At 38.5% G+C, this 23,428-nt stretch overlaps 1 protein-coding gene across 1 annotated transcript in view; it reads right to left on the bottom strand.

Moving 5' to 3' along the window:
* The window catches only part of ulk4 (unc-51 like kinase 4), a 199,133-nt gene that overhangs the window by 26,250 nt on the left and 149,455 nt on the right, over window positions 1-23,428 (bottom strand). Inside the window, exons 34-35 of the mRNA XM_084435286.1 lie at window positions 19,532-19,624; window positions 5,106-5,291 (exon numbers count right to left, since the gene is read on the bottom strand). Coding sequence (XP_084291412.1) covers window positions 5,106-5,291; window positions 19,532-19,624 — 279 coding nt within the window. The remainder of the gene's footprint in view (window positions 1-5,105; window positions 5,292-19,531; window positions 19,625-23,428) is intronic.

Below are 23,428 nucleotides of genomic sequence, written 5' to 3'. Positions count from 1 at the left end.
CAAGACACCTGTCAAGTTCGAAATCCATCGGTCTAACGGTTTGAGAGATATGCGAATAACAAACACACAGACAGACGTTTCTGTAATTTATATAGATTAGTCCAACCATTTTTAAATAACTTGTGAACAAATTCACAGAAGAGCATGCCCAAATGTATGTGAGGTTATGGGCCCTATTTTAACGATCTAAGCGCATGGCGCAAGTGCACTCAGGGCATGTCTGAATCCACTTTTTCTAGTTTAACGACGGGAAAAATGGTTGTCGCGCTCGACGCATGGTCTAACTGTGCGTTCACACCAGACGCGAATAGCGTGTCAAATTCGCCCCTGCCGCGTCTATTTATACGCTTGACCACTTTGTGTCCATTCCATGAAACTTTCGCCTCTGACGAACTTCAAACTTTTGTTTTTACGCGCGTCAATTTCGCTCTTTACGCGCGTAAAAACAAAAGTTTGAAGTTCGTCAGAGGCGAAAGTTTCAAAAGTTTCGAAACCCGTTGGCAGCCATCTTTTTACAAGATGTCTGATGTTGATCGATCATTTATCGAGAGAGTCACCGCTCTGTATTTGCTTTGGAAAGCAGAACAGCTGTATAGGGGTCATCATCGCCGTACTTGGGTCCACCGAGACCCTCCGGAGGCGTACCCAGTTTGGCGAGTTTCACCATTTGCTCCAGGAGCTATGCCAGGATGACGGCCGCTATCAGCGGTGCTTCCGCCTGTCCCGCGCCCAGTTTGATGACCTGTGTCCCGCATCGGAGCGAGGATCACCCTCGCCCTCACCCACATAATCTGTAATTTATTTTTGGATTGATGATAAATGGAGCCAGCCTCCAAAAGTAATTAACCTGTCCTGTGATTTTTTTTTTTCTTTCTCACACAACACTGTCCAGACACAAACTATGTTCTTATACACTAAAATATATTGGTTGTCTTTACATTAGAATAATAATGTTTCATATAATCTGGATTTAGATATGGAATAAATATTCAATACAAAATGAATGTGTCTCATATATTGAAATCAAGTTTTTATGTGATAAAAGATTTACTTTGTTTTTACTTCACCACGTGACAACAGCAAGCAGGCTCCTGATTGGTTAACGCGACGCGAATTGACGCAGAAGTTCAGATTTTTCAACTCGGGTGGCAGACGCGAATTCGCGTCAAACGCGTGAATGCACAAAAAGCACTACATAAAATCATTCGCGCTTAACGCGCCAGACGCTCAATTCGCGCCATTTGCGTGAACTTGACGCGTGAATGAGGCGTATTCGCGTCTACCGCGCCGCGCTCTACGCCTCATTCACGCCGCAGGAATTTTTTACGCAAGTAACGCGTCTTTGCATTGACTTTACATTGAAATCACTCGTGCCTGACGCGCTATTCGTATCCGGTGTGAAAGCACCATTAAAGGGTTGTCCCTATTCTCTTAATGAGTAATAGGTGTGTTTTGGGCGTAACGTGCAATAAACCAATCAGAGTCTCATCTCCTATTCCCTTTAAAAGCCAGTTGCGCTCGCGCCATGATGGATTGCTACTTACATTGCGGAATTTGCAAGCGGAATGAATGAACGCTTCGCTAGCAAGGAAACGGATCTGCTCGTGCGCGAGGTTAAAGCGCACAAGCAGATCATCCACGGGACAAGCCGGATTCTACCATATCTTTATGTACACAATAATAATCTTTTACATTGTAATCTTTTTATTTTTTAATACTTGGCATGTTTGTGTGCTGCTGCACACACTGTGTGTGTAAAAAGCAGAGTGTACGCGTGTTGTGCACCGGCCTATAGGCGCATATTACTAAATGCGCCCTTTAAATAAAAAAATATAAAAAAGACCAGGTTTCAGTTGGTCAGTTGTCAAATATTGAATGGCCAAGCGAAAAGCAGGAAACACATTGCAAGAGCAAACTAGATGAGTGCTTCCTGCCGAGTAAAAGTCACAACCTCCACATCAGAGTCTACCTATCTTTCCGGATATCCACACTGAGGTGTCGAGATCCTGGACTAAGCCTGTTTCTGCCCATGTCTTGAGTCCCTCACTATCAAACTATTCATCGATTGTGGGACTAAATGAACACAGGTATGGAGAGATGCCCAGGATTAAAGAGACACTTGCCAATTATCTCTCTCCTGCGTCGGCATCGTCCTTAAAGGTTACGACGCCACCCACCAAGACATCTAAAAAAAAATTACATCCTGAATTTTTGGTTTCTGGCCAGAATTTCCATTCAGGTGCATCATTACCTTTAAGTATTAATTTTTGCATTGGTCTGATACTACCTGCCATGCTTGCTTAGCTTCCCATTTTGCCAATGTCATGTTTGGCCTCGATAATTGCTACCTGCAGCTATGTTTTTTACTGTTATTAATATTATTATTATTAATATTTTCCAGTATGATTTCTAAGAACTAACTGGAACCAATCAAAGTCGATTGATGAAGTCATTCTTTAAAGATAATTTTGAAATTAATTAAATTCCCTGAATTTCCAAGGTTGTCCATGACTGTAGGAACCCTGATTGCCTTAATTAACTTTTCCTTAATTGGACAGTGGTGCCATTTCAGCAAAAAAAGAAAAGAAAAAAGGAGAGCAATTTTATCCACAGAAGCTCATAGGAATCTGAGTTTATTTTTCAGTGCTTGAGTGTCCCTGAAGTGTCAGTCTGAGTTTGTGGCTGGGCAGTGTGTGAGTGATTTGTTTGGATGAGGTCACTCTCTTCTCTCTGGAGTCTGCCAAAGCCAACAGCTCCTATCCAAATATCTGCAGTGTTTCAGCGCAGATGAAGTCATCAGAACACTGATGACTCAACCACAGGCAAGGGGCGCATACTATAAACAAACACACATTCCCATGAGCAGAGGATACCCATATATTCACACACAATAACAAATCCACAAGTTTAACAACATGTTTTCCAAACCACGCACGCACACACAACAGACTCCCATTCCTTGCCACCGTCGCCTTTGACTTTTGGCTTGTTTAGTTGGGGACACTTTTAAAGCGCTATATAAATAAAGGTGACTTGACTTGACTCTCCCGCAATAAGAAAGGAGGACCTTTCCTGGATCTTGGAGTGTGACCATAACACTAGTTTTATTTTATCCATTGGGAATTGACTGGTTTTTATATCAGTGGTTCTCAACTCGGGGCCTCATTAAACTTTCAAGGGGGATCTCAAGACTTTCTTTTTCTTTGAAGAACCATGTTCCTATGACCTAGGAAAAAAAAATGAGGGATCCTGATTTTAAAAGTGTGATTTCTAGACAAGGAAAAGTCATGTAAATAAATAAAATCTTAAAATTCAATGGCCATTTTTTTTCATAATGAAAAGACACTTTTCCAAGTAAAAAAAAAATTTTTTTGTAAAAAAAAAAAAAAAGAAAAAAAAAAAAAAAACTCCATGAAATCATGAAATCATTGGGCCTTTGAATATTGTTGTGGATAATGGAGCTCATTGAATAATATGACAGGAAATTGGATGAGAGGTGCTGAAAATGAAGTGTGCATAGTAACGGAAATTTCAGAGGTGAAGCAAGTGGTTGAATTTTACAGAGAGTTTCCACAGGGGAGCATTTTTCCATTCATGATAAAATCAGGAACACTTAGTCAATTTTTATTAAATGTTGACCGACCGCATAGTGCAAATGAAATAATCACATCTTGGCGTGATTATGCAAATCTTCTCTGCCTTGCAAATTATAAAATAAATGTTTATAGTTAATCGAGGCAAATTGTTGAAAACATGGATAACGAAAGGGGTCCTGGGATTAATCCTGATTGAAAAATCAGTCATCCTCATGGTCTCGCCCATCATAAATAAGAATGATCAATGACACGCTGACTTTCACACAGCCAATGATAGTGTGATGAATGTAAACATCCCTGCTGTGTTATTTTCATCCAGACTGATGATTTATAATTCGTCCTTGCTGATATTGGACAGTCCCCTAATCAACAAATATATGCAGATGAGAGGATCAAGAAAGAGAGAGAGCGGATTTAAACGTGCTACTGTACATTTAAGACTTCAATATATAAATGACCTCAGTAATGATCGGCTAATATATTCACATGTAGAAACAGAAAGAAAGAAGACATCAACAGTCATGAGGGTCTGGGTGCCTCGTTCTGTATGGTTGTAACCAACCTCTCAACGACCCAGAAGGCCACACTGCACAGCGAGCACAGTTCGTGCCCTCTCACCACACAAACATACAATATTAAAGAGAGGGATCGACCTGCCACACACAGACACATCACATATTGAGCCGACACACTGACTCTGACAGCACCAGAATTTAAAATAAAACAAATTAAATAATAAAAAAATATATTATTTTACTCCCTGCTTGTTCCTCCTCCAGAGTCACAGAAAATTAAGCTCAAAACTCAATTTGCTTCATATGTGATCTCCTGTTACTCTTTATTACCATTCTTATTACTGTTTAGAGACGAAATGGTGTATTAAAAAATAAATCATATTAATAAATAAAATCAGAAAATTCATTTGAACTTGAATTTATTTTGTAGTCTTTCTTTCTTTTTCCTCTGCTTAGTGTTAACATTTAGCTACTAAAAGGGCCCCTACCATGATCATTTACCAGTAAATAATTTTGTTCAGGGGGTCTACTAAAATTGCTTACATGATTTATTGTTTATCCTGCCCCGCTGTGTTGTGACAGGTCTACCGCTTAGAGCGAACTGAAGGAAGGATAGGCTACATGAATTTACTATCATTTATTCTTTATATATGGAAAACTCTCGGTGCTCCAGATGGCCAAACCGCCCCTAGGCCCCTTTGTAAAACTGCAGATTTTTTACATGCACAAACAGCTATATTACACGATAAAGGAAAGGTAAAATCAAAAAGAGCATAATAGGTAAAATCAAATCAGAAAATAAAAAACAGATAAATATGTATGTGTATATATTTAGCTACTTAAAATACACATATCCAATGTCCCACTTTGCCCATATTCACCATACAGAGAAAAAATGAACTGTTCGCTTTTACTGCAACACGTTATGAATCATTCACATTGCATTCATGAGTACAGCTCAGCTGGTCTCAGATCAGTTTTTGCACACACTCACCAATCGTTTCAGCAGGCGGAGCAGTAATTTCTGCTGTCTGGGCTCAGTGTGCATCTGCAGTGCGTGTGCCAGGCTGAGCATCTCCTCCGACTGCAGGCGCTCCACACCCTCTCCTCCATACAGCTGAGCCAGCAGAGACACACTGTGACTGGCCTCCTCATACACCTCACTGTCATTACACGCCAGCTGTGGGAGAGAAACACGGATATCTCAACACTTCACATAAAACACACTATGATAATGCATATACCAGCACCAACAAATGATGCACCTATTGATGGAAATAAATGTTGTGATGTTATTTCCATCAAGAGTTGCATACATTTTTTTTGGTAAAGATCTTGTATTGACAGTGCAAGAGTCCAGCACTCTGTAAAGTCTCCTCCAGCACATCCCAAAAACTTTCAATGAATGTATATGGTTTGGACTCAGAGGTGCCAATTCATGTGTGAAAATGATTCTTCATTTTCTCCATTCTTTCACAATTTGAGCCTAATGAATCTTGACCTTGTCATCCTGGAATTTGTCTTCTACATGGTTGTTTAAGAAATGAAAAGCTACACACACCATCAATTAGGGTTAGAAGAACTGTTGCCAAATGAATAAAATGCTAGAGACATTACAATCACTGCAATAATGATCCAATAATAGACTCTTAAGCATTTGCCTATTTAAATCCAAACAGAAACCTTTTCTTCTGGCCCAGCAGTGTATATTACATACAAACTATTTTTACATTGACAAAAATTACACACGGGTCTACAAATAGCAGAGTTAATAAGAAAATCTTTTCAAATGTTCAATATACAGTTGTGGTCAGATTTATTGGCACCCCTGGTAAATATGATAAAATATGGCTGTAAAAATAAATCTGCATTGTTTATCCTTTTGATCTTTCATTCAAAAAATTAGCAAAACTCCAACCTTTTATTGAAGTAAATGAATTGAAAGTGGGGGGAAAATCACATTAAGAAATAAATGTTTTTCTCCAAAACACATTGGCCATAATTATTGGCACCCTTTTATTAATTATTGCCTTTTTGCAACCTCCTTTTGCCAAAATAACAGCTCTGAGTTTTCTCCTATAATGCCTGATGAGTTTGGAGAACAACTGAAAAGAGATCAGTTGAGAGATCAGAATGCCCTGCATTCCTCCATACAGAATATCTCCAGATCCTTCAGTTTCCCAGATCCATGTTGGTGCTTCTTCTCTTCAGTTCAGCCCACTCATTTTCTATAGGGTTCAGTTTAGGGGACTGGTACGGTCATGGCTGAAGCTTCCTTTTGTGCTCAGTGACACATTTTTGTGTTGATTTTGATGTTTGTTTTGGATTGTTGTCCTGATGGAAGATCCAAGCACGGCCCATTATAAGATTTCTAGCAAAGGCCATCAGGTTTTTATCTGTTGGTATTTGCTAGAATCCATGATACCATGCATCTGAATAAGATGTCCAGGACCTCCAGCAAAACAATAGGCCCACAACATTAAAGATCCAGCAGTATATTTAACCGTGGGCATGGGGTACTTGTTATCCCTGTTAACACCAAACCCATCTGGTGGCTTTGCTGCCAAAAGCTGTTGTTATTTCATCTGATCATAGAACCTCATCCCATTTGTAGTTCCAGTCGTGTCTGACAACTGAATATGATGGAGTTTGGTTTTGGATGAGCGAGGAGGACTTTTCTTGAAACCCTCCCAAACAACACGTGGTGAGCGTTGTTTTTTTTTTTTTCTATGGCTTTTTGACCCCAAGGCTCAACTAATCTCTGCAATTCTCCATTTGGGATCCTTGGAGAGTCTTTGGCCACTCAAACTCTCCTCCTCACGGTGCATTAAGACAATATAGACACATCCTCTTCCAGGCAGATTCATAACATCTTTAGTTAATTGGAACAACTTCATTTTTGCCCTGATGATGGAAATGGGGATTTGCAATGCTTTAGCTATTTTCCTACAGCCACTTTTGTGAAGCTCAACAATCTTTTGCTGCACATTAGAGCTATATTATTTGGTTTTACTCAGTGATGGATGATTAAAGGAATTTGGCCTAGAGTTTCCTCATATTTAAACTCCTGTGAAACAAACAAGTCATAGCTAGACAATTTCCTGTTTAGTCACCCTGGTGTGATAAAAATTTAAATATTCATGAAAATATACTTCAGAGATATTTTACTCTGTTCTAGGGGAGGTAATAATTGTGGCCAATGTGTTTTGGAGAAAAACATTTATTTCATAATGTGATTTTCACCCCACTTTCAATTCTTTTACTTTAATGAAAGGTTAGGGTTTTGTGAAATTTTTGAATGAAAGATCAAAAGGATAAACAATGCAGATTTATTTTTACAGCCATCTTTGATCATATTTACCAGGGATGCCAATAATGCTGACTACAACTGTACCTGCAACTATATAGCAGTTCGAAAGAACAGGCTGAATTATTGAACAGCTGAGCTGCAGCCAAACTCTCCCTTCACGCAAATGTTTCTCAAACTTTTATATTGCTCTTCTGTTGCTTTTGGGAAATATCAAACTATATCCTTCATCAGTCTCAGCACTACAAATCTGTTTGTCCATGTACGGTCAATAACAGTGGTTTAGAGAATCTGTCTTATATATTTATTTTAGAACTTCTCATTAGGTGTTTCTCTCAGACCTTTAGTGACACATAATATGAAAAACAGGATTTTTTTCTAGCTTTTTTAAAATTTACATTTGGCAGATACTTTTATCCAAAGTGATTGCATTCAAGTTATACATTTGATAAGTTTAAGAGTATTCCCTGGTAATCAAACCCATGAACCAAGAGTTTGATGAATAATGCAGGCATAGACAAGGTCATACACATAAGGGACAACTCTGCTACAAATGTCGTTCAGAAATCATGGCTTTGACATTCAGATATAGATGTTTCAAACCTGTATAACCCTATGTGGAACATAAGACAATGTTAGGCAGAATGTTATGAACTCACAGCCTGTCATCATTCTCTTTCATTGCAAACTGTTTTTCATAAAATGACAGTTAACTCTTTTCCCCACCATTGACAGAATTTTCCGGCAATCTATGTTATAAGGTAGGGGGTGCTATTACGCATCTTCTGAAAGAGAAAAGAATCTCTGGGCGCAACATTTGTCAGCAGAATTTTATAAAATGAATAAAATGTCCCCACATTTTTGTTTTGTATTGCTGTTTAATACACAGTTAAGACCAATTATTGTATTGGATTTATGGCTAAAAAGACATTAAAAAGTCTGTGTAAACACCTTTCGCAAGAATTATTTTAAAAGTGTTTATTAAAATGATCTCATTATTTGTCAATGAAATGGTCTCCACGGGACGATCACAAATAATTATAACATAGAATATTATACACATTATTAATTATAGTAAACATAACATTTTTGTATATTATATTAAACAAATTTTTGTAATGAGTTAAATATCTTTAGCGTGAAGATGAATCGTATCAATATTGCCCTGTAACACCTTTTCGAGATGTAATTTTGTGTTTAATTTTCACACCATTTCCATTCACTGCGCCGCACAGGAAGTTGCAGTGGCCACTACAGACGCGATCATGCATTAGAATCAAAATCAACAATTTCATTACGACTGCCATCCCTACCCCCAAACCAGCTGGAATTGTGATCAACTGAATACCACGCAGAAAAATATATATTGGCAGAGATATATTGGCTCTGGGTAGGAGAGCTGAAAAGTTATGTTCTCATCCTCAGAGACCGTAGAGACAGCAGTTACAGGCTTAACACGTCCATCAGGGGAGCAGCATGAAGTATGAGTTCTCAACCCAGACCACAACAATCCCCGCTCAGCCTGAGACTGAGATAAAGACAAAAAGCGACACACAAGGGCCGTGGGGATTTTCTCTGCCGCTCATTTCGGCCCTCAAAGCCCTGTGTGGTCGGCTCAGGGATTCTAGCCTCTTTTGGCGCTGATCTGTTGCTGCCCTCTGCCATAAAGGCATAATCCCAAGAGACTCTGGGGCAAGGGCCAGCCGCGCCTAATCCCGCCCCTCTTTATGATGTCGCCGGCCACTCCAGAATGGAGTGCGGTGCTTTAGGAGGCCACACAATACCCCCAAAGACCGCCGCCCCCTCCCCGGCCCATAGAGGGGCTGACCGGAGGGAGATCCCCTGGCGCTGAAAGGGCTTTGGTGTGCGTCCACGGGCTCCGCGGCTCCGGTATTGTTCACATGCCAACGCGGAGTAAGAGCAGAACAAGAGTTAACACCTGCTTAGACAGCCTCCCAAATCCACCCTGTTTACTTAGCAGGGCTTGTAGATGCATCGGGGAAATCAGGCCGAGGAGTCTAATGGGACTGTGGGCTGAAAAGCACACAGGAATCAGGGAGATTAGGGAGTGTTAATGCCACTGTGGGCTGTGAATGGATGATTGGAGGAGAGAAAGAAAGAATGAGAAGAGGAGGAGAACCCGAAGCCTATGGGGACGTGTAACGCGCAGGCCTCTCATGACCTCCGCATGTACTCAGGCACAAAACTGGGCCTGTGCATTTGAAGCGATCGATATTTCCCACCGCCTCCTTTGGAAGAAACAACACTGCAAATTACATTTTTCAAACCATGTGTTGCTTCAAACCGTGAACTCAGTCGCTGAGTAAACAGACTGCAGGGAAGATCATGTGTGATTGTTTGTGGGCAAACTCGGAATGTTTACCACCAAAAATGAAAAGCGTATGGGAGTGAACACATGAAAAGGCTTTTATACTGAGTGGAGACTTTGAGGTGACACATTTCCCTTTCGGATGAACTATTTAAAATGCAGTATGTCCCTAGCACACACAGACAATCTGTTCACCTGATCCTTGGGCACCATTTGCCCTTGAAAACATTCTCACACAGTGCCCCATCCTGCTGCCCTGCTTCCACTTATATGCATATGTATTTATGTGAACACACACACACACACACACACACACACACACACACACACACACACACACACACACACACACACACACACACACACACACACACACACACACACACACACACACACACACACACTTTATGGGGTCATTCCCAAGACAAAATTATTTTTATACTGTGCACACACATGGGCAGGGCTTACATTTATTTAATTTTTTTATGTTTCTGTTCATGCGTTTCTTCTGTAACATTATCGATCCGAAAACAGTTTGATTAGAACAACAACAACAACAAAAAAACAGTTAATAAGGTTTTTTTTTTTTTTAAGAATTTCTTCTTTTTTTTTGCCTATACTTTATACTAGAACTTGAATAGAACTTTATACAAAGAGCTTGTGACTAAACCTCATAACTCGAGTGGATCCTCAAAATCAAAGCCTCATACAGTAGCTCCACCCGCCTCAATCGTGAATGAAGTCCTGCACACATTTTGGACACCATCTCTGCTTGTTTGCAGCTCAAGGGTAAATACAAATCTGGTTCTTTGAATAAGTACAGCGTTTTCGTTATTCAAAACACGATGTGAGTAAAGGCTAATGTTTTATGTATTTACGGAGCGGAGAAGAGTGTCTTAGTCTGGTATAGTCATAGCCAATACAGTGTCTGTCTTTTGTAACGCAAGCTTTTTTCCAAATCTGAACCACAGTAGAAACTGAGCAACCTGAAGCTCTAATAACCTCTGTCACATGTAAGTTGATAAAAACTTAATGCGATACACTTACCGCGTTACTTACACTTACAAGCTCCATTTGAGCTTGACTTTGGAAAAATATGAATAATATAACGACACACGCAAGTGTATCACCATACATAAAGCCACAATACTAACTTTGACAACAAGGTGTTTAATCATTTAAAATAAATATTTAAAAATGTTTTTGTTTTTTACATTTCCTGAATAGAATCAGTACTAAACTAACCTGCAATTTTCACTGGTTTCAAAACACCATGCTGGGTGCCATGGTAACATATCAACAGATAAACTCCTACGATCCAACAGCTAATGCCAGCACATTGTCTTGAGACTTACATTGGATGAATTGACAGCTGAGCGCAGGCATTTCACTCATGCTGGATGCGTCAATGTCACATTTGCATAGGCCGTATTTGAATTCATGATTGGTTGACTGCCAAATTAAAATCTTAAACAGAACGATAAAATAATGTTATTAACCGGTTAATGATATTTTCAAATAAGTGTTTCTGTTCAGAGCATTTAAACTTGTTTTCGTTTTTGTTCCTGTAAAAATAGTTTGTTTTCGGTTTTTGCTTTCATTCCATGAACCGGATCAGAGCCATGCACATGGGTTTCTATATTTTATGTGGACATTCCATGGACATAATGATTTTTGTAAAAAAAAAGTAAACATTTTCTGTGCACAGTCTTATTGATAGAACTATTAAGGCATTATTAGCCGAAATAATAAATAAACTAAATGCAAGGACCAGTGAATGTGTAGAATGTGAATAACAGGTGTTCTGGCGAATGATGAAATTCTGTGGATTTCTTTCTGCAGAATTCTGCAGGCGGGTAGTTGACATTCAATTTCAAGCAGTGACAGCAGTGTCCTGCAATGTTACATGATGTACTTGATTTGAAACTATTAAAAAAAAAACATGCTTTTTTAAAACTTATTTTAAAACTTGCATTGTTTATTATTCGCAATACATTATTTAACAATTGCTCACTCTCATGTCATTCCAAACCCATAAGAATTTTATTCATCAGCAAAACACATATAAAGATATTTTTTGTGAAATCTGAGAGATTTCTGTCCCTCCATTGAAAGTCCATTTACCCAAAACTCACTGGTTCAAAACTTTCATAAAGACATAGTAAAATAAATCCAAATGAATGAAGTGCTTGAGTGCAAATCTTCTGAAGAGATACGGCTATATGATGAACAGAAAGGATTTCGACTTTTATTCACATAAACACTGATCATTCAGCTAACATTCATAGAGCACATCAAATATGGTCAACTGAAGCTCAACCTTGCTTGATGCACAAGAACAAACACAGGTTCTGCTGAAGCTCAAACATCCTGGCGTGACACGAGAATGAACCTCATTACATATATGTGGAATAAAAGCCTATTAGTTAAATCTTTTGATTATATAAACTGATCCGTGTCTATTCAGAAGACTTGGATTAAACTGCTTGATTCAAATGGATTTCTTTTACAATCTTTTTATGAACGTTTTGCAATTTTGGGTGAAATGACTTTCAATGGAGGGACAGAAATCTCTAAGATTTCATTAAAAATATCTTAATTTGTGTCCCGAAGATGAACAAAAATCGTATGGGTTTGGAATGACGATGACAGATGTTTCATTTTTGGGGCGAACTAACCTTTTATGTGAACCGCATAAAGGCTCAAATCTAATACACAGTATGCAATACATAACCTTAAAATTGTGATTTTATATATGCATTTATATTTTCTTCTAAAATCTTGATCCAGAAAACAGTGGGACACTGATGATTCAATTGCCTGCAAAACAGTTATGATGTTGTTCATTAAAAACGCAGCTGGCATTAATTAACCAACAGCATCATATAATGAGATGACCTGCTGGTATCTTCCATTTTGTTTAACATACATCTTCACTGTACTTGTTAAAAAGTATAGTGGCATAATGAAATATGCCAGGATGAGATTTCTGGTAAGTATACTGAGTGGCCAATGTGTACTTTTTTTTTCTTTCTTAACTGTCCAGTATGCAATCCATTGGGAGTGGATGTTTCAGTGCACTACTGAAAATGTCTGACTCACTAAGCAGTGTATGTACTGAACTAGAAAGTAGATAGAAACATATTCATGGTTTTTCAACAATGACATTGACTCTTTAAAAAAAGAAGCTATTCCAGAAAGTATACAACACTGTAAAACATTTATATTTAGATATTTTCCCAAACACTCTGCCCATCTATCATTAGTCAAAAAACAAACAAAACAGGCAGTCCTGTTGAGCCAACATTGGTTTTAAGCCAGGCGGGTGCTCTAACAGAGTTTTCATATTGCCACAGAGCCACAAGCCACATTTATTTCTGGCAAATGCTGTTTTTTTTTAAATCTGGATAGAATCTGGATTTTTTTTTGACGAACTGCATTGACTTCCTTCATCTCCAGTGTGTTTTCTGTCAGTACAAACCCCCCGTTAAAAGATGTTAATAGGGATTTTAAGTGACGAAAAAGAGGATAAAAAGTTAAGTGCTTTGGGGAGATAAACTAGAGAAACAAGATTCTAAGTCTAAATAATTGGATAATTGGATACTGTTGATCAAATCGGGTGAGTAAATTGCAAGAGCATTGTCTTATTACTTAATTACATATTTATTACATAGTAACTACCAACGCATTCTCATCCTAGGGCGTCATATACTGACACTTTTGACATTTCGTCTACATCCAACGCACATGGCACCCTTTAGCGTCAATATGACACGCACAGAGCTTTGTTCGGTTATGGGTAGGTTTAGGTCTGGGGTAGGGTTAGGGTTAGACCGCTAGGAGGCGCCATATCTATCTGCGTCTCATATTGACGCTAAAGGGTGCCATGTGCGTTGGATGTAGACGAAATGTCAAAAGCGTCAGCATATGACGCCTTGGGATGAGATCGGGCTGTAACTACACATTACTTAACAGAATATGCATAATAAAAACACATTAGCAATTAAACTTTCATCAAATGTGACAAGAATCCATCCCAGACCTTCAAATGTGTTTTCAGCGATCCGATCATGATTCAATCACAATCTTAGGTGCATTAACACCTGCCTTTTAATGTGATCAGCTGTGATCCGATCACAGAAAACACTTAAAAAACAGTGTCCTAAGTGTCTTTGCAAGAGAATGATTGGATGTCAGATTTTAGATAAAGCACAAGAAAATCCAGGGTTTGAAAATGTTTTTCACAGCAGCATTGTGTGTTAATTTTAGTGTGTAAGAATGCACTTTTCCATTCCACTACGCTTCTTTTCCATTATTTTTCAATGTAAACGCGCTAGACGGGCGTCTTTAACTGTTGTTCTCGCATCTTGCAATGTTATAGTCTAAAAATGCAGTGCCCAAGTTAAAAGTCGTCCAACTTTTAAAAAACATGTCTCTAGACTGGTGTTTTCCAACCCTTTTCCTGGAGGAACGTCAACACTACACGTTCAAACTCTTCCTAATCTTCCTAACACACCTGATCCAACTCATCAGCTTGTGAGTAGAGACTCCAAGACCAGAAATATATGGGTCAGATAAGGGAGACATCCAAAATGTGCACTGTTGGTGTGCCTCCAGGAACAGGGTTGGGAAACACTGCTCTAGACCTTGCGTTTTTTTTTTTTTTTTACTGACCTGCGTCATGCGTTTTTAACAGCAAAAAGACGTTTTGAGGGAACCGGCCCCAAGAATGAGTCTGTCAGTTTTTCCTGGCACAGTGGGCAGCTTGGATTCTGCTTTGAGGGTCATGTGGGTACAGCTTGCCACTTAAACACACATACACAAGCTGGATGTACGTCTGAGGGTTACAGAGTTGAGTGGAGTGTGTTGGTGGGAAGCTGGTCTCTGGTCTTTCTGCCATCTGTGGGAATATTATGCCACAGTGCATCACTATACCAACCACTTTCATTTCACTCTCTCTCTATCTTCAATAGATGGGATTCTCAGCATAGTCTCATCTAGATGTCATCCTGTGTCTGCTGAAAGCCTCTATTAGACATGAGTCATATACAATGTGCAATATATGAAACTCACAATGGAATATAAAATACAACAAAGCCTTCCACACAAACTAATACTGAACAGCATTTCAGTTCATTGCATCTCCCACAAACAACCAGACCCTCTTTTCAAAGGCTGTATTGAGTCTTCTATGACTGGCTGATCTAATATGCTTTCATGAGAAAGATACAAAACCCTTGGCAAACACACAACATTCATTGGCGATGAAATTCAATCTATCTTTGTCAATTTGCGGCTTTCCATGAAACGAATGAGAAGTAAATCTCTCTTTTCAATTATGAATGTCTCACTTGTCTGGATTGATTATATTCGAAATGGATGCTCCATTATTCATTATAGGGATCGGTTAATGACACGTGAAAATGTGACAGAGCAGAGGGTGTGTAAAAACGGCCCATGTGCACTTACTATAATCTAATAATGGATTTCACATTAAGAACACTTTATTATATTTCATGAAATTATTGTTGGAGACAGTGGAATCATTTTGATGCATAATTGATATTAAAATTACATTCTTATTTGTAGAATGGTCATCAGGTATGATTTGATATCTTTGTATTTCTTTACTACAAACTACAGTATTGTCCACACATCATCAGCACTCTAAAAATAAAAATTCCAATTAGAGCCAAAAGGGGTTTTTCAGTATGACACTTTATCTACCCTGGAACCTTTGAGGCCAACCATGGACCAATCAGCTGTAAGCACAGGACTAGAGCTCAGCAACAGTGACATGGGAGAATAACGTACCTCACTTCATATTTTACAGAAATTTAACATCTAGACATCAAGTATGAAAACTGATTTTTAGAATTAAAAAAAAACAACAACAACTTAAGATATATTTTAAGATTCTAATTTGGCATCATGTAACAAAAGATGATTAAATTAGACCAGATACCATGAACAAACTGGCTTTCATATAATGTTCAGAACTTAAATGTATATTAATTACAAAATGCATAGCAATGAATTCACATAAACAATATATGCAAGTAATATTTCAGTCAGAAGATACAGACAAGGTATGAGTCAACTGAAGGCACATTGCAAAGCACCAGTGCAAGATGCGATCTAGTGTTGTGTAGTAATGTTGTGGCATAGGATACCCTTTAAGAGGAACCAAAACTGAAACATCATATAACCAATGCAAAACCCCTATATAGCAAAAATTGCCCTGTTTCCATCTGATATTAAGATGCGTTGTATGTACGTCCGTAATGTAACAACAAGTGGTCAGCATGCATTACGTTACAGTACCACTCGGTATTAACATTTTCAAATGCATCTCCCATGACCACTTGTTCGTATTTAGTCGAGACCCTCCCCTCTTGTTTCCTTTACACTCTACTTCACTTTAGCGGGAGCGCTGAGTGTCATGCACTAATGCGACTGAAGGGCAAACCTGTGTTACACAGCTTACAAGTGAATTGAAAAAGAACCAAATGAAAAGTATAAGGAAGGTATCTGTAATTTCCATCGTAATCAGTGTATTTTGGTACAACACAACAAAGTTTGACAACTTGTTTTGATTAAACTACCTCTGTACGTGGTTTTGGCAACCCATTGGAAATAAATTACCCTGCCTACATTTCTGTAACCTGAAATATGTTGCTCCAGGTAAATTTTGCTGCACTTTTCAGGTGACACGACCACAAGAGGTGCTATAATCATATCATGTTATTCTCCATTGCAGATGTGGGTTTAGTAAAAAAGCCCAGTGTTCATACGTTTTTGCTAAATGATATTGCTTTGCTTGTAGCACGTTTCACAGCACTTTCAAAATCCAGTGATTGGTGCTACAGTTCACAGCTAACTGAAACATTCAAACGCGAACTATGGCAATGTATTATTATTACGTTGGTTCTTGTGTGTGTCATGGCAGTCTGGAAATGAAACGTCTGGAGAGTGGTGCTTAAAGGTTAATGCTCTCTCACAAATATAGGAGAACCTACACTAAACCTAACCGATACTGTTAACAAAGCATACATAAATAAATACATAAATAAATAGAAAATAAAAGAATAAAAGTTGTTGCTGTTTTACTGCCACTAGCATCATTTCAGATATAAACTGCATTGAAACACATGTATAGGCACGTTTTTGCAGTGTTTCAGAAAATGTAGGCAGAGTCTTGAGCTTGGGTTGGGTTTCAGTGAACTGATAATAACATGTTTTAGACTCCATTTCTACCTGTCATTGACCACTTGTGATAACATCACAAAAATGCATCCCATTCTAGCTGAAGACAAAGTCTTGATTTCTTTTTTTTTAAGTGAATCTGCTTTGGTGGACCAATGGATGATGATTCCAATCAATATTTCATTTCAGTTCCTCCAGATTATTCTGTGAGCTCCAGTGTGCAGGTCAGAGAACAGTGGGAACATTTTTGGGCCCTGAGATTCATAAATGTTGAACACTATGGTCTTATAAAGTCCCAGAGTTAAGGACAAGAACATTGAGAACCAGATTTATTTGACAGTTTTTTTGTTAGGAATGTGAAAAATGACATTTTCAAAATCGAGTATCTGATGTGTTTCTGAGTAATATCTGGATAATAATCACAGTCTATCAATACATTAACTGACATATATCCAAATTAGGCTACATAACCTTTTATTGCACAAAGCTATTATAGACCACCAGATTATTCATAGTTACACAAATAGTTCACCCAAAAAATTACAATTCTGTCATTAATTACTCACCCTCATGTCGTTCCAACCCATGATACTCTCGTTCATCTTCGGAACACAAATAAATATCTTTTCTTTTCTTTTTTTTCATTAAGAGATCATAAAACTAATCCAAATGAATTGAGTGGCTTAGTCCACATTTTCTGAAGATACTCGATCTCTTTATATGATGAACTGATTTAATTTAGGCTTTTATTCACATTTAAACATTGATCAACAAACATGAAAAGAAGCTCAACAGATCCTGCTTGTCGCGTGAGAACAAACCTCATTGGTTCTTCCGGAAGCTCAAAAGTGCTGCGTAACACAAGAACGAACCTCATTGGTTCTTGCTGAGGCTCAAAAGTGCTGCGTAACACGAGAATGAAGCTCATTGGTTCTTGCAGAAGCTCAAACGTGCTGCGTAACACGAGAATGAACCTCGTTGGTTCTTGCTGAAGCTCAAACGTGCTGCATAACTCGATAATGAACCTCATTTGTTCTGGGCTGAAGCTCAAACGTGTTGCGTAACACAAGAATGAAGCTCATTGGTTCTTGCAGAAGCTCAAACGTCCTACGTAACACGAGAACGAACCTCATTGGTTCTGGGCTGAAGCTCAAACGTGCTGCGTAACAAGAATGAAGCTCATTGGTTCTTGCAGAAACTCAAACGTGCTGCGTAACACGAGAATGAACCTCATTGGTTCTTGCAGAAGCTCAAACGTGCTGCGTAACACAAGAATGAACCTCATTGGTTCTGGGCTGAAGCTCAAACTTGCTGCGTAACACGAGAATGAACCTCATTGGTTCTTGCAGAAGCTCAAACGTGCTGCGTAACACGAGAATGAACCTCATTGGTTCTCGCACATCAGGCGAACATGCTTGAGCTTCTGTTTACCACAACTGATGTGTGAACTGATGAATGTTTATATGTGAATAAATGCCTAAATTAAATTGTTCATAATATAAAGCGATCACGTCTCTTCAGAAAATTTGGACTAAACCACTCAATTCATATGGATTAGTTTTACAATTTCTTTATGAACTTTTTGAAGCGTCACAATTGTAGTTTAATTGCGTAGCTGTCAACGGAGGGACATAAAGCTCTCAGATTTAATAAAAAAGATCTTAATTTGTGTTCCAAAGATGAACTAAAGTCTCACGGGTTTGGAACAACATAAGGGTGAGTAATTAATGACAGAATTACAATTTTGGGGTGAACTAACCCTTTAATGCTAAAACACTGTCTGAGAGTTACTACATTTAATCAAATGAACTATCTTTGGTACACTGACATATCATTTTGCACAATTTTCTCATTATTTTAATGAAACAAAAACAAATTGAATTCTAGGAATTAAAAGGGGATTCTTAAACAAATGAACAAAACAATAATATGCTGTTTTTAAGTCACATGACACCTGATCTTCTCTCCAAGCTTTTCCTGGGGTCACCCATATAGGTGAGACATACGGAAGAGTTGTGCTATTAAACGCATTACTGTAAATTTAATTCTACATCTGTATTTTTTGGTTTGTTAATTAAGGTTTCACAAATAGAGTTTGTAAGAATCTAATTATGGATACATATGATAAAGCTGCATCTAACAACTGTTTGACAATCGATTAATTGGGTGATTATTTCTTTGCTTATTGGATTAATCGGGTAAAACCCCCCAGATTTTATTCTTTTTGATTACTTTTTTTTTTTTTTTAAACAATGGACTGTTTAAATTGCTAAACTACAAATGATAATAAAGAAAAACAAAAGCACAGACCCTGTGTTAACAGGTAACATTCACTCCCCTGATCATAACCTGTTAAGATGTGATCACTTCATGGGATTACTTTCAATATAGAATTTATATTTTTACAATTTTCTGTTGTGGTAGAGTTTCCGTATGGCACGGTTTCCAAAAAGTCAATTATTGGATGACTAGTAGACCATAATGATCTATGCATAATTTATGCAAAAGAAATGGTTATGCAAAACAGATGTAAAGTTTGCATGAAACACACACACATGACGCACGCACACACACTGACCAGTTGAATGAGGAGGTTGTTTAGGTCTGTCAGTGGCTTGTTGATGAGCAGCAGTTCCTCTGCAGCCTCAGTGTTTTCATTGCTGTCTGATCTCTACAAAAAAAAGAAGCAGAGAGAGCATTATTAGGCCGAGAAGAAAAAAGAGAGGGGGAATAAAGGGGAAGCGAAAGGAAGAAAATGAGGACAGTCAGTCATTGGGGGGATGCTTAGAGAAGAGAACTCAAGAGCCAACGCAACAGAGGATTGAGAGTCTGAGAGATTCCTGCTCATGTAATCATCACAGGAAGTACAGTAGCTTGAAGCTGGTGCTATTTTTAACAGAGACGCTCCTCAGAGGTGCTGGGGTCTCTGAACACTGCCCAGCTCTGCTGCCGGAACGGAACAATGTGTACAGCTCGCTTTCTACCATCAGCCACAACATCTTACTCTTTAGTAACAGCTGTCATAGAGAGAGAGAGAGAGAGAGAGAGAGAGATAAAAATAGACAACAGCAGCAAGAATGCATAAGAAATGCAAAGTTTGTTACCCATCAGTCATCAGTGAGAGCAGCCGTGCAGTGGGTCTGGTTCAAAAGTTCATGCCGCTGTCTCTAGCTGTCTTATTCTGGCTAATATTTCAGTGAATGTGAGTGTCTGGGATCCTCAAGCAGATTGACAGACCGGAGCAATGAGATTACAGCAAGCCTTCGCTTAATAGGACTGCAGCTTTTTCACATTTAAACTCCCTTCACTCATTTAAAATATTAATGACGGAGCTCGGGCTGACATCGTGAGAGAAACGCGAGAGGGAAGGACAGTCGGTGCAGTGGGGAAAAGTGTTCGGGAATGTCTCCCTCATCATTATCACCCAAACGAATTTGGGTTGTGTGGACACTTTTTTTTAATAAGCTTTCCTTTCTCTCTTCTGTCGCTTTTTTCTCTCTCTCTCTCAGAGTACTGAATTCCATTACAGGCTCCATTTTGGCGATGTCCGTGCATGAATATGTATGGAAGGACGCTGAGGGAAAGACAAAGGCCTTGGGTGGATAATGAGGGTTGAGGAGGAACTGACAGGGGAGCGACTTCCTGTGAGTCCTGTGTGCCACATATCCGACTTTAAAGCACTGTTTACCACGGGTCTGCTGAAGCGTACCGGTAAAAATAGCACTGGGAACTATTAGACGTCAAAGTACTGGAAATTGAACACGAACGCTCGTGTGAGCACACACTCGGTAGCTCTGACAAAGATGTCCGCTGCGAGTAATTATGGGTAAAAGGTGTGGTGGATCCACTCGGAGTGAGTGGCTGGATGTATCCTGCTGGTATCTGCATAGCAGTTGTCATTGCATAACAATCTAATCATCAGTGAGGAGAGGATCCAGACATGAACCCCCTAAAAGCATGCCTACGGCGACAGTAGCAGGCAAGCGCTCCCTGAGGACGGGAGGGCTGGGGGGTGTAGGGAAAGGAGGAGAGAGAGAGAGAGAAAAACGAGGAGAACATCTCAAGAAATGAGGGCGACAGAGTGAGAAGTGTTTACAAACAAGAGGATGGGACGGCAAGGGTGAGAGAGGGAAAACAAAATAAGGATGGATACCTCTGGAACGAGAAAAAGAGAAAGAAGGGATTTACAGAGCAGTCTGTGACATGAGAAACAAGAAAAATTAAAAAAAGAAGAAGATTTTTTAATTTTTTTTAATTATTATTTGTTTTTGAATTTCTTTGTTTATTTTTATTAATAAAAATATTTCTTTGTTTATTCTTTCTTTCTAAATTAAAGAGGGAACATGAAAGAAAAGAATACAAGAATCTGTTGACAATTTTCTGTTGTGGTACAGAGACTTCTCTAGTCAACCTCAATATCCAACTAGTTGGTTGCTAGATGACTAGTAGACCATCCAAATCCATCCATAACTTATGCAACAGGAATGGTTAGAGGCAAAACAGGAAGAAAATGTGTATGGTTTTGAAAACAGCTGTGCTACTGTCACACTCCTACAGACACCCTGTCTGAGATGTACAGTGACATTTTTATTTTACAGATGAATCTGAAATTAGACAGAAGCAGAAAAATAGAGGCATATAAAATATATATTTATCAAGAGATTGAGAGAATTTTCTACTAAGTGTATCAAACAAATGTCTCTTTCAAAGAGTTCTCTTTCTTTCTAAAAAAATATAGTCAACAGATTCAAACCCTACGATCTTGGACAATTTTCATTTTTGTGTGGTCAGTAAAAGGCTGAGACTACTGTTTAATATGCTTATTCACGTATTGAAATCATAGAAGAAATGCAGAGTGAGAAGGATAGAGGCCAATAAAGAAACCGAGAGGGAAAGACTGTCCTCCCAATTACTGAGAAATAATTTTAACCTCTCAAAAACTTAGCAAAGTGTGCCAAGGCAGAATACATTTCCCCACTACATTGACACCATGAAAATGGGAAAATACCATATCTAGCTGAAACTCCATAAAGAACTTTTTTCTGTCACAACAAGACATCTTCCTACATGGCATTTACATTCCACCGCCATAACCCCTCCTGCAGAGAAGATATGTTTCATACACTGGAAAAAGAGACATGTCCTATCCAGGCTCAGGGATATGTGCTTGTTTGTGGGGATCTGAATGCAAAAACAGGATTACAGCTTGACTTCACAGACACAGGAAAGTAAAAATATTAATAAGATGTCCTCTATAAATAACAACATTTTGCCTTTCCACAGAAATAACCATGACTATATTGTCAATGACAATGGGAGAGACTGTCGCTGCGTCCGAAATCACATATCGTCACAGTAGGTGCTACATTTGAATTTACTTCAAAACTGTTAAAAAAAGTACGCTCTATATAGTATGAATATGGGCAGTATGAATGAAATTTGGACGTACTATATCCGCCATATTGTTACTGTCACTGTCACATGACCACCAGTGGTCGCTTCACTTCCATTCATAAATCCTCTCCTGTGGATAGTAAAGTCTCCATCGAATGCAACTCAAGTGTCATACGAGGGGACATATTTGGGGGAATAATTCAAGACCTAGATCCCGTATTTTTCAGAGTATTCTTAAAAAAAAAAAAAAAACCTGTCCAATCACTTCATTTATCATAGGACAACTTTAGCAAAAATTTCTGTAAATAGTACCATACAGTACCAACATGAAACCATACAAAAATAATGACAGCAAATATAAGATAATGTTCTTGATACCTACAATATACTCATATTAAAGGTGTCACAATATCTGTGAAAATATTAATTAAATATTTAAAGGATCATTGAAATCAAAAATTACATTTTGAAATAGAAAAAGAAAAGAAAACACAGATCCAAATAACAAAAATGTGTGTACTTCACTGTGAAACATTAAATCACACAAACAGATGGATGGATGGATTTCATTCTATCCGGTACAAAGTGTAGGAGGAAAAACATACAACCTTATTAAATCAATGTACACTAAAAGTCAATGCATAATAAAAATAAAAATAAATAGCAACAAAAGAGAACACATTTCTCAGGACAGTGGTATGAATGTTGCTCATTTAGCCCAACATTGTTCAAAAAGTACATCAACATGTACAATCAATGAACAAGGTGGAATCTGTGTGGAATAACCTTCTGCCCTGTCTCACTTCACTCAACATAGAAATCAAACACCTGCTCTGCACAGATGAGTGGTTCTGCTGTCTTACATTAAACAGTGTTTACAGCTAAACCTGGAACTGCTGGAGTAACACTGCCAGTCAGCCCAAATAAATACACAATCATGACCTTCTACAAAAGATCCACACATCCCAGAAAACACAACACAACACATATTCAACACCACATAAGCTCCTCACACTACTATTATCTAGTACTAAAAGCAATTCCACAGGAAACTATAACCCTGCAGTAAATGAACTGGGAG

Source organism: Rutilus rutilus, assembly GCF_951802725.1.
Source record: "Rutilus rutilus genome assembly, chromosome: 17".
Lineage (NCBI taxonomy): Eukaryota > Metazoa > Chordata > Actinopteri > Cypriniformes > Leuciscidae > Rutilus > Rutilus rutilus.
The sequence above is the reverse complement of the archived record's forward strand: the minus strand, read 5'-3'. Positions and strand labels throughout refer to the sequence as shown.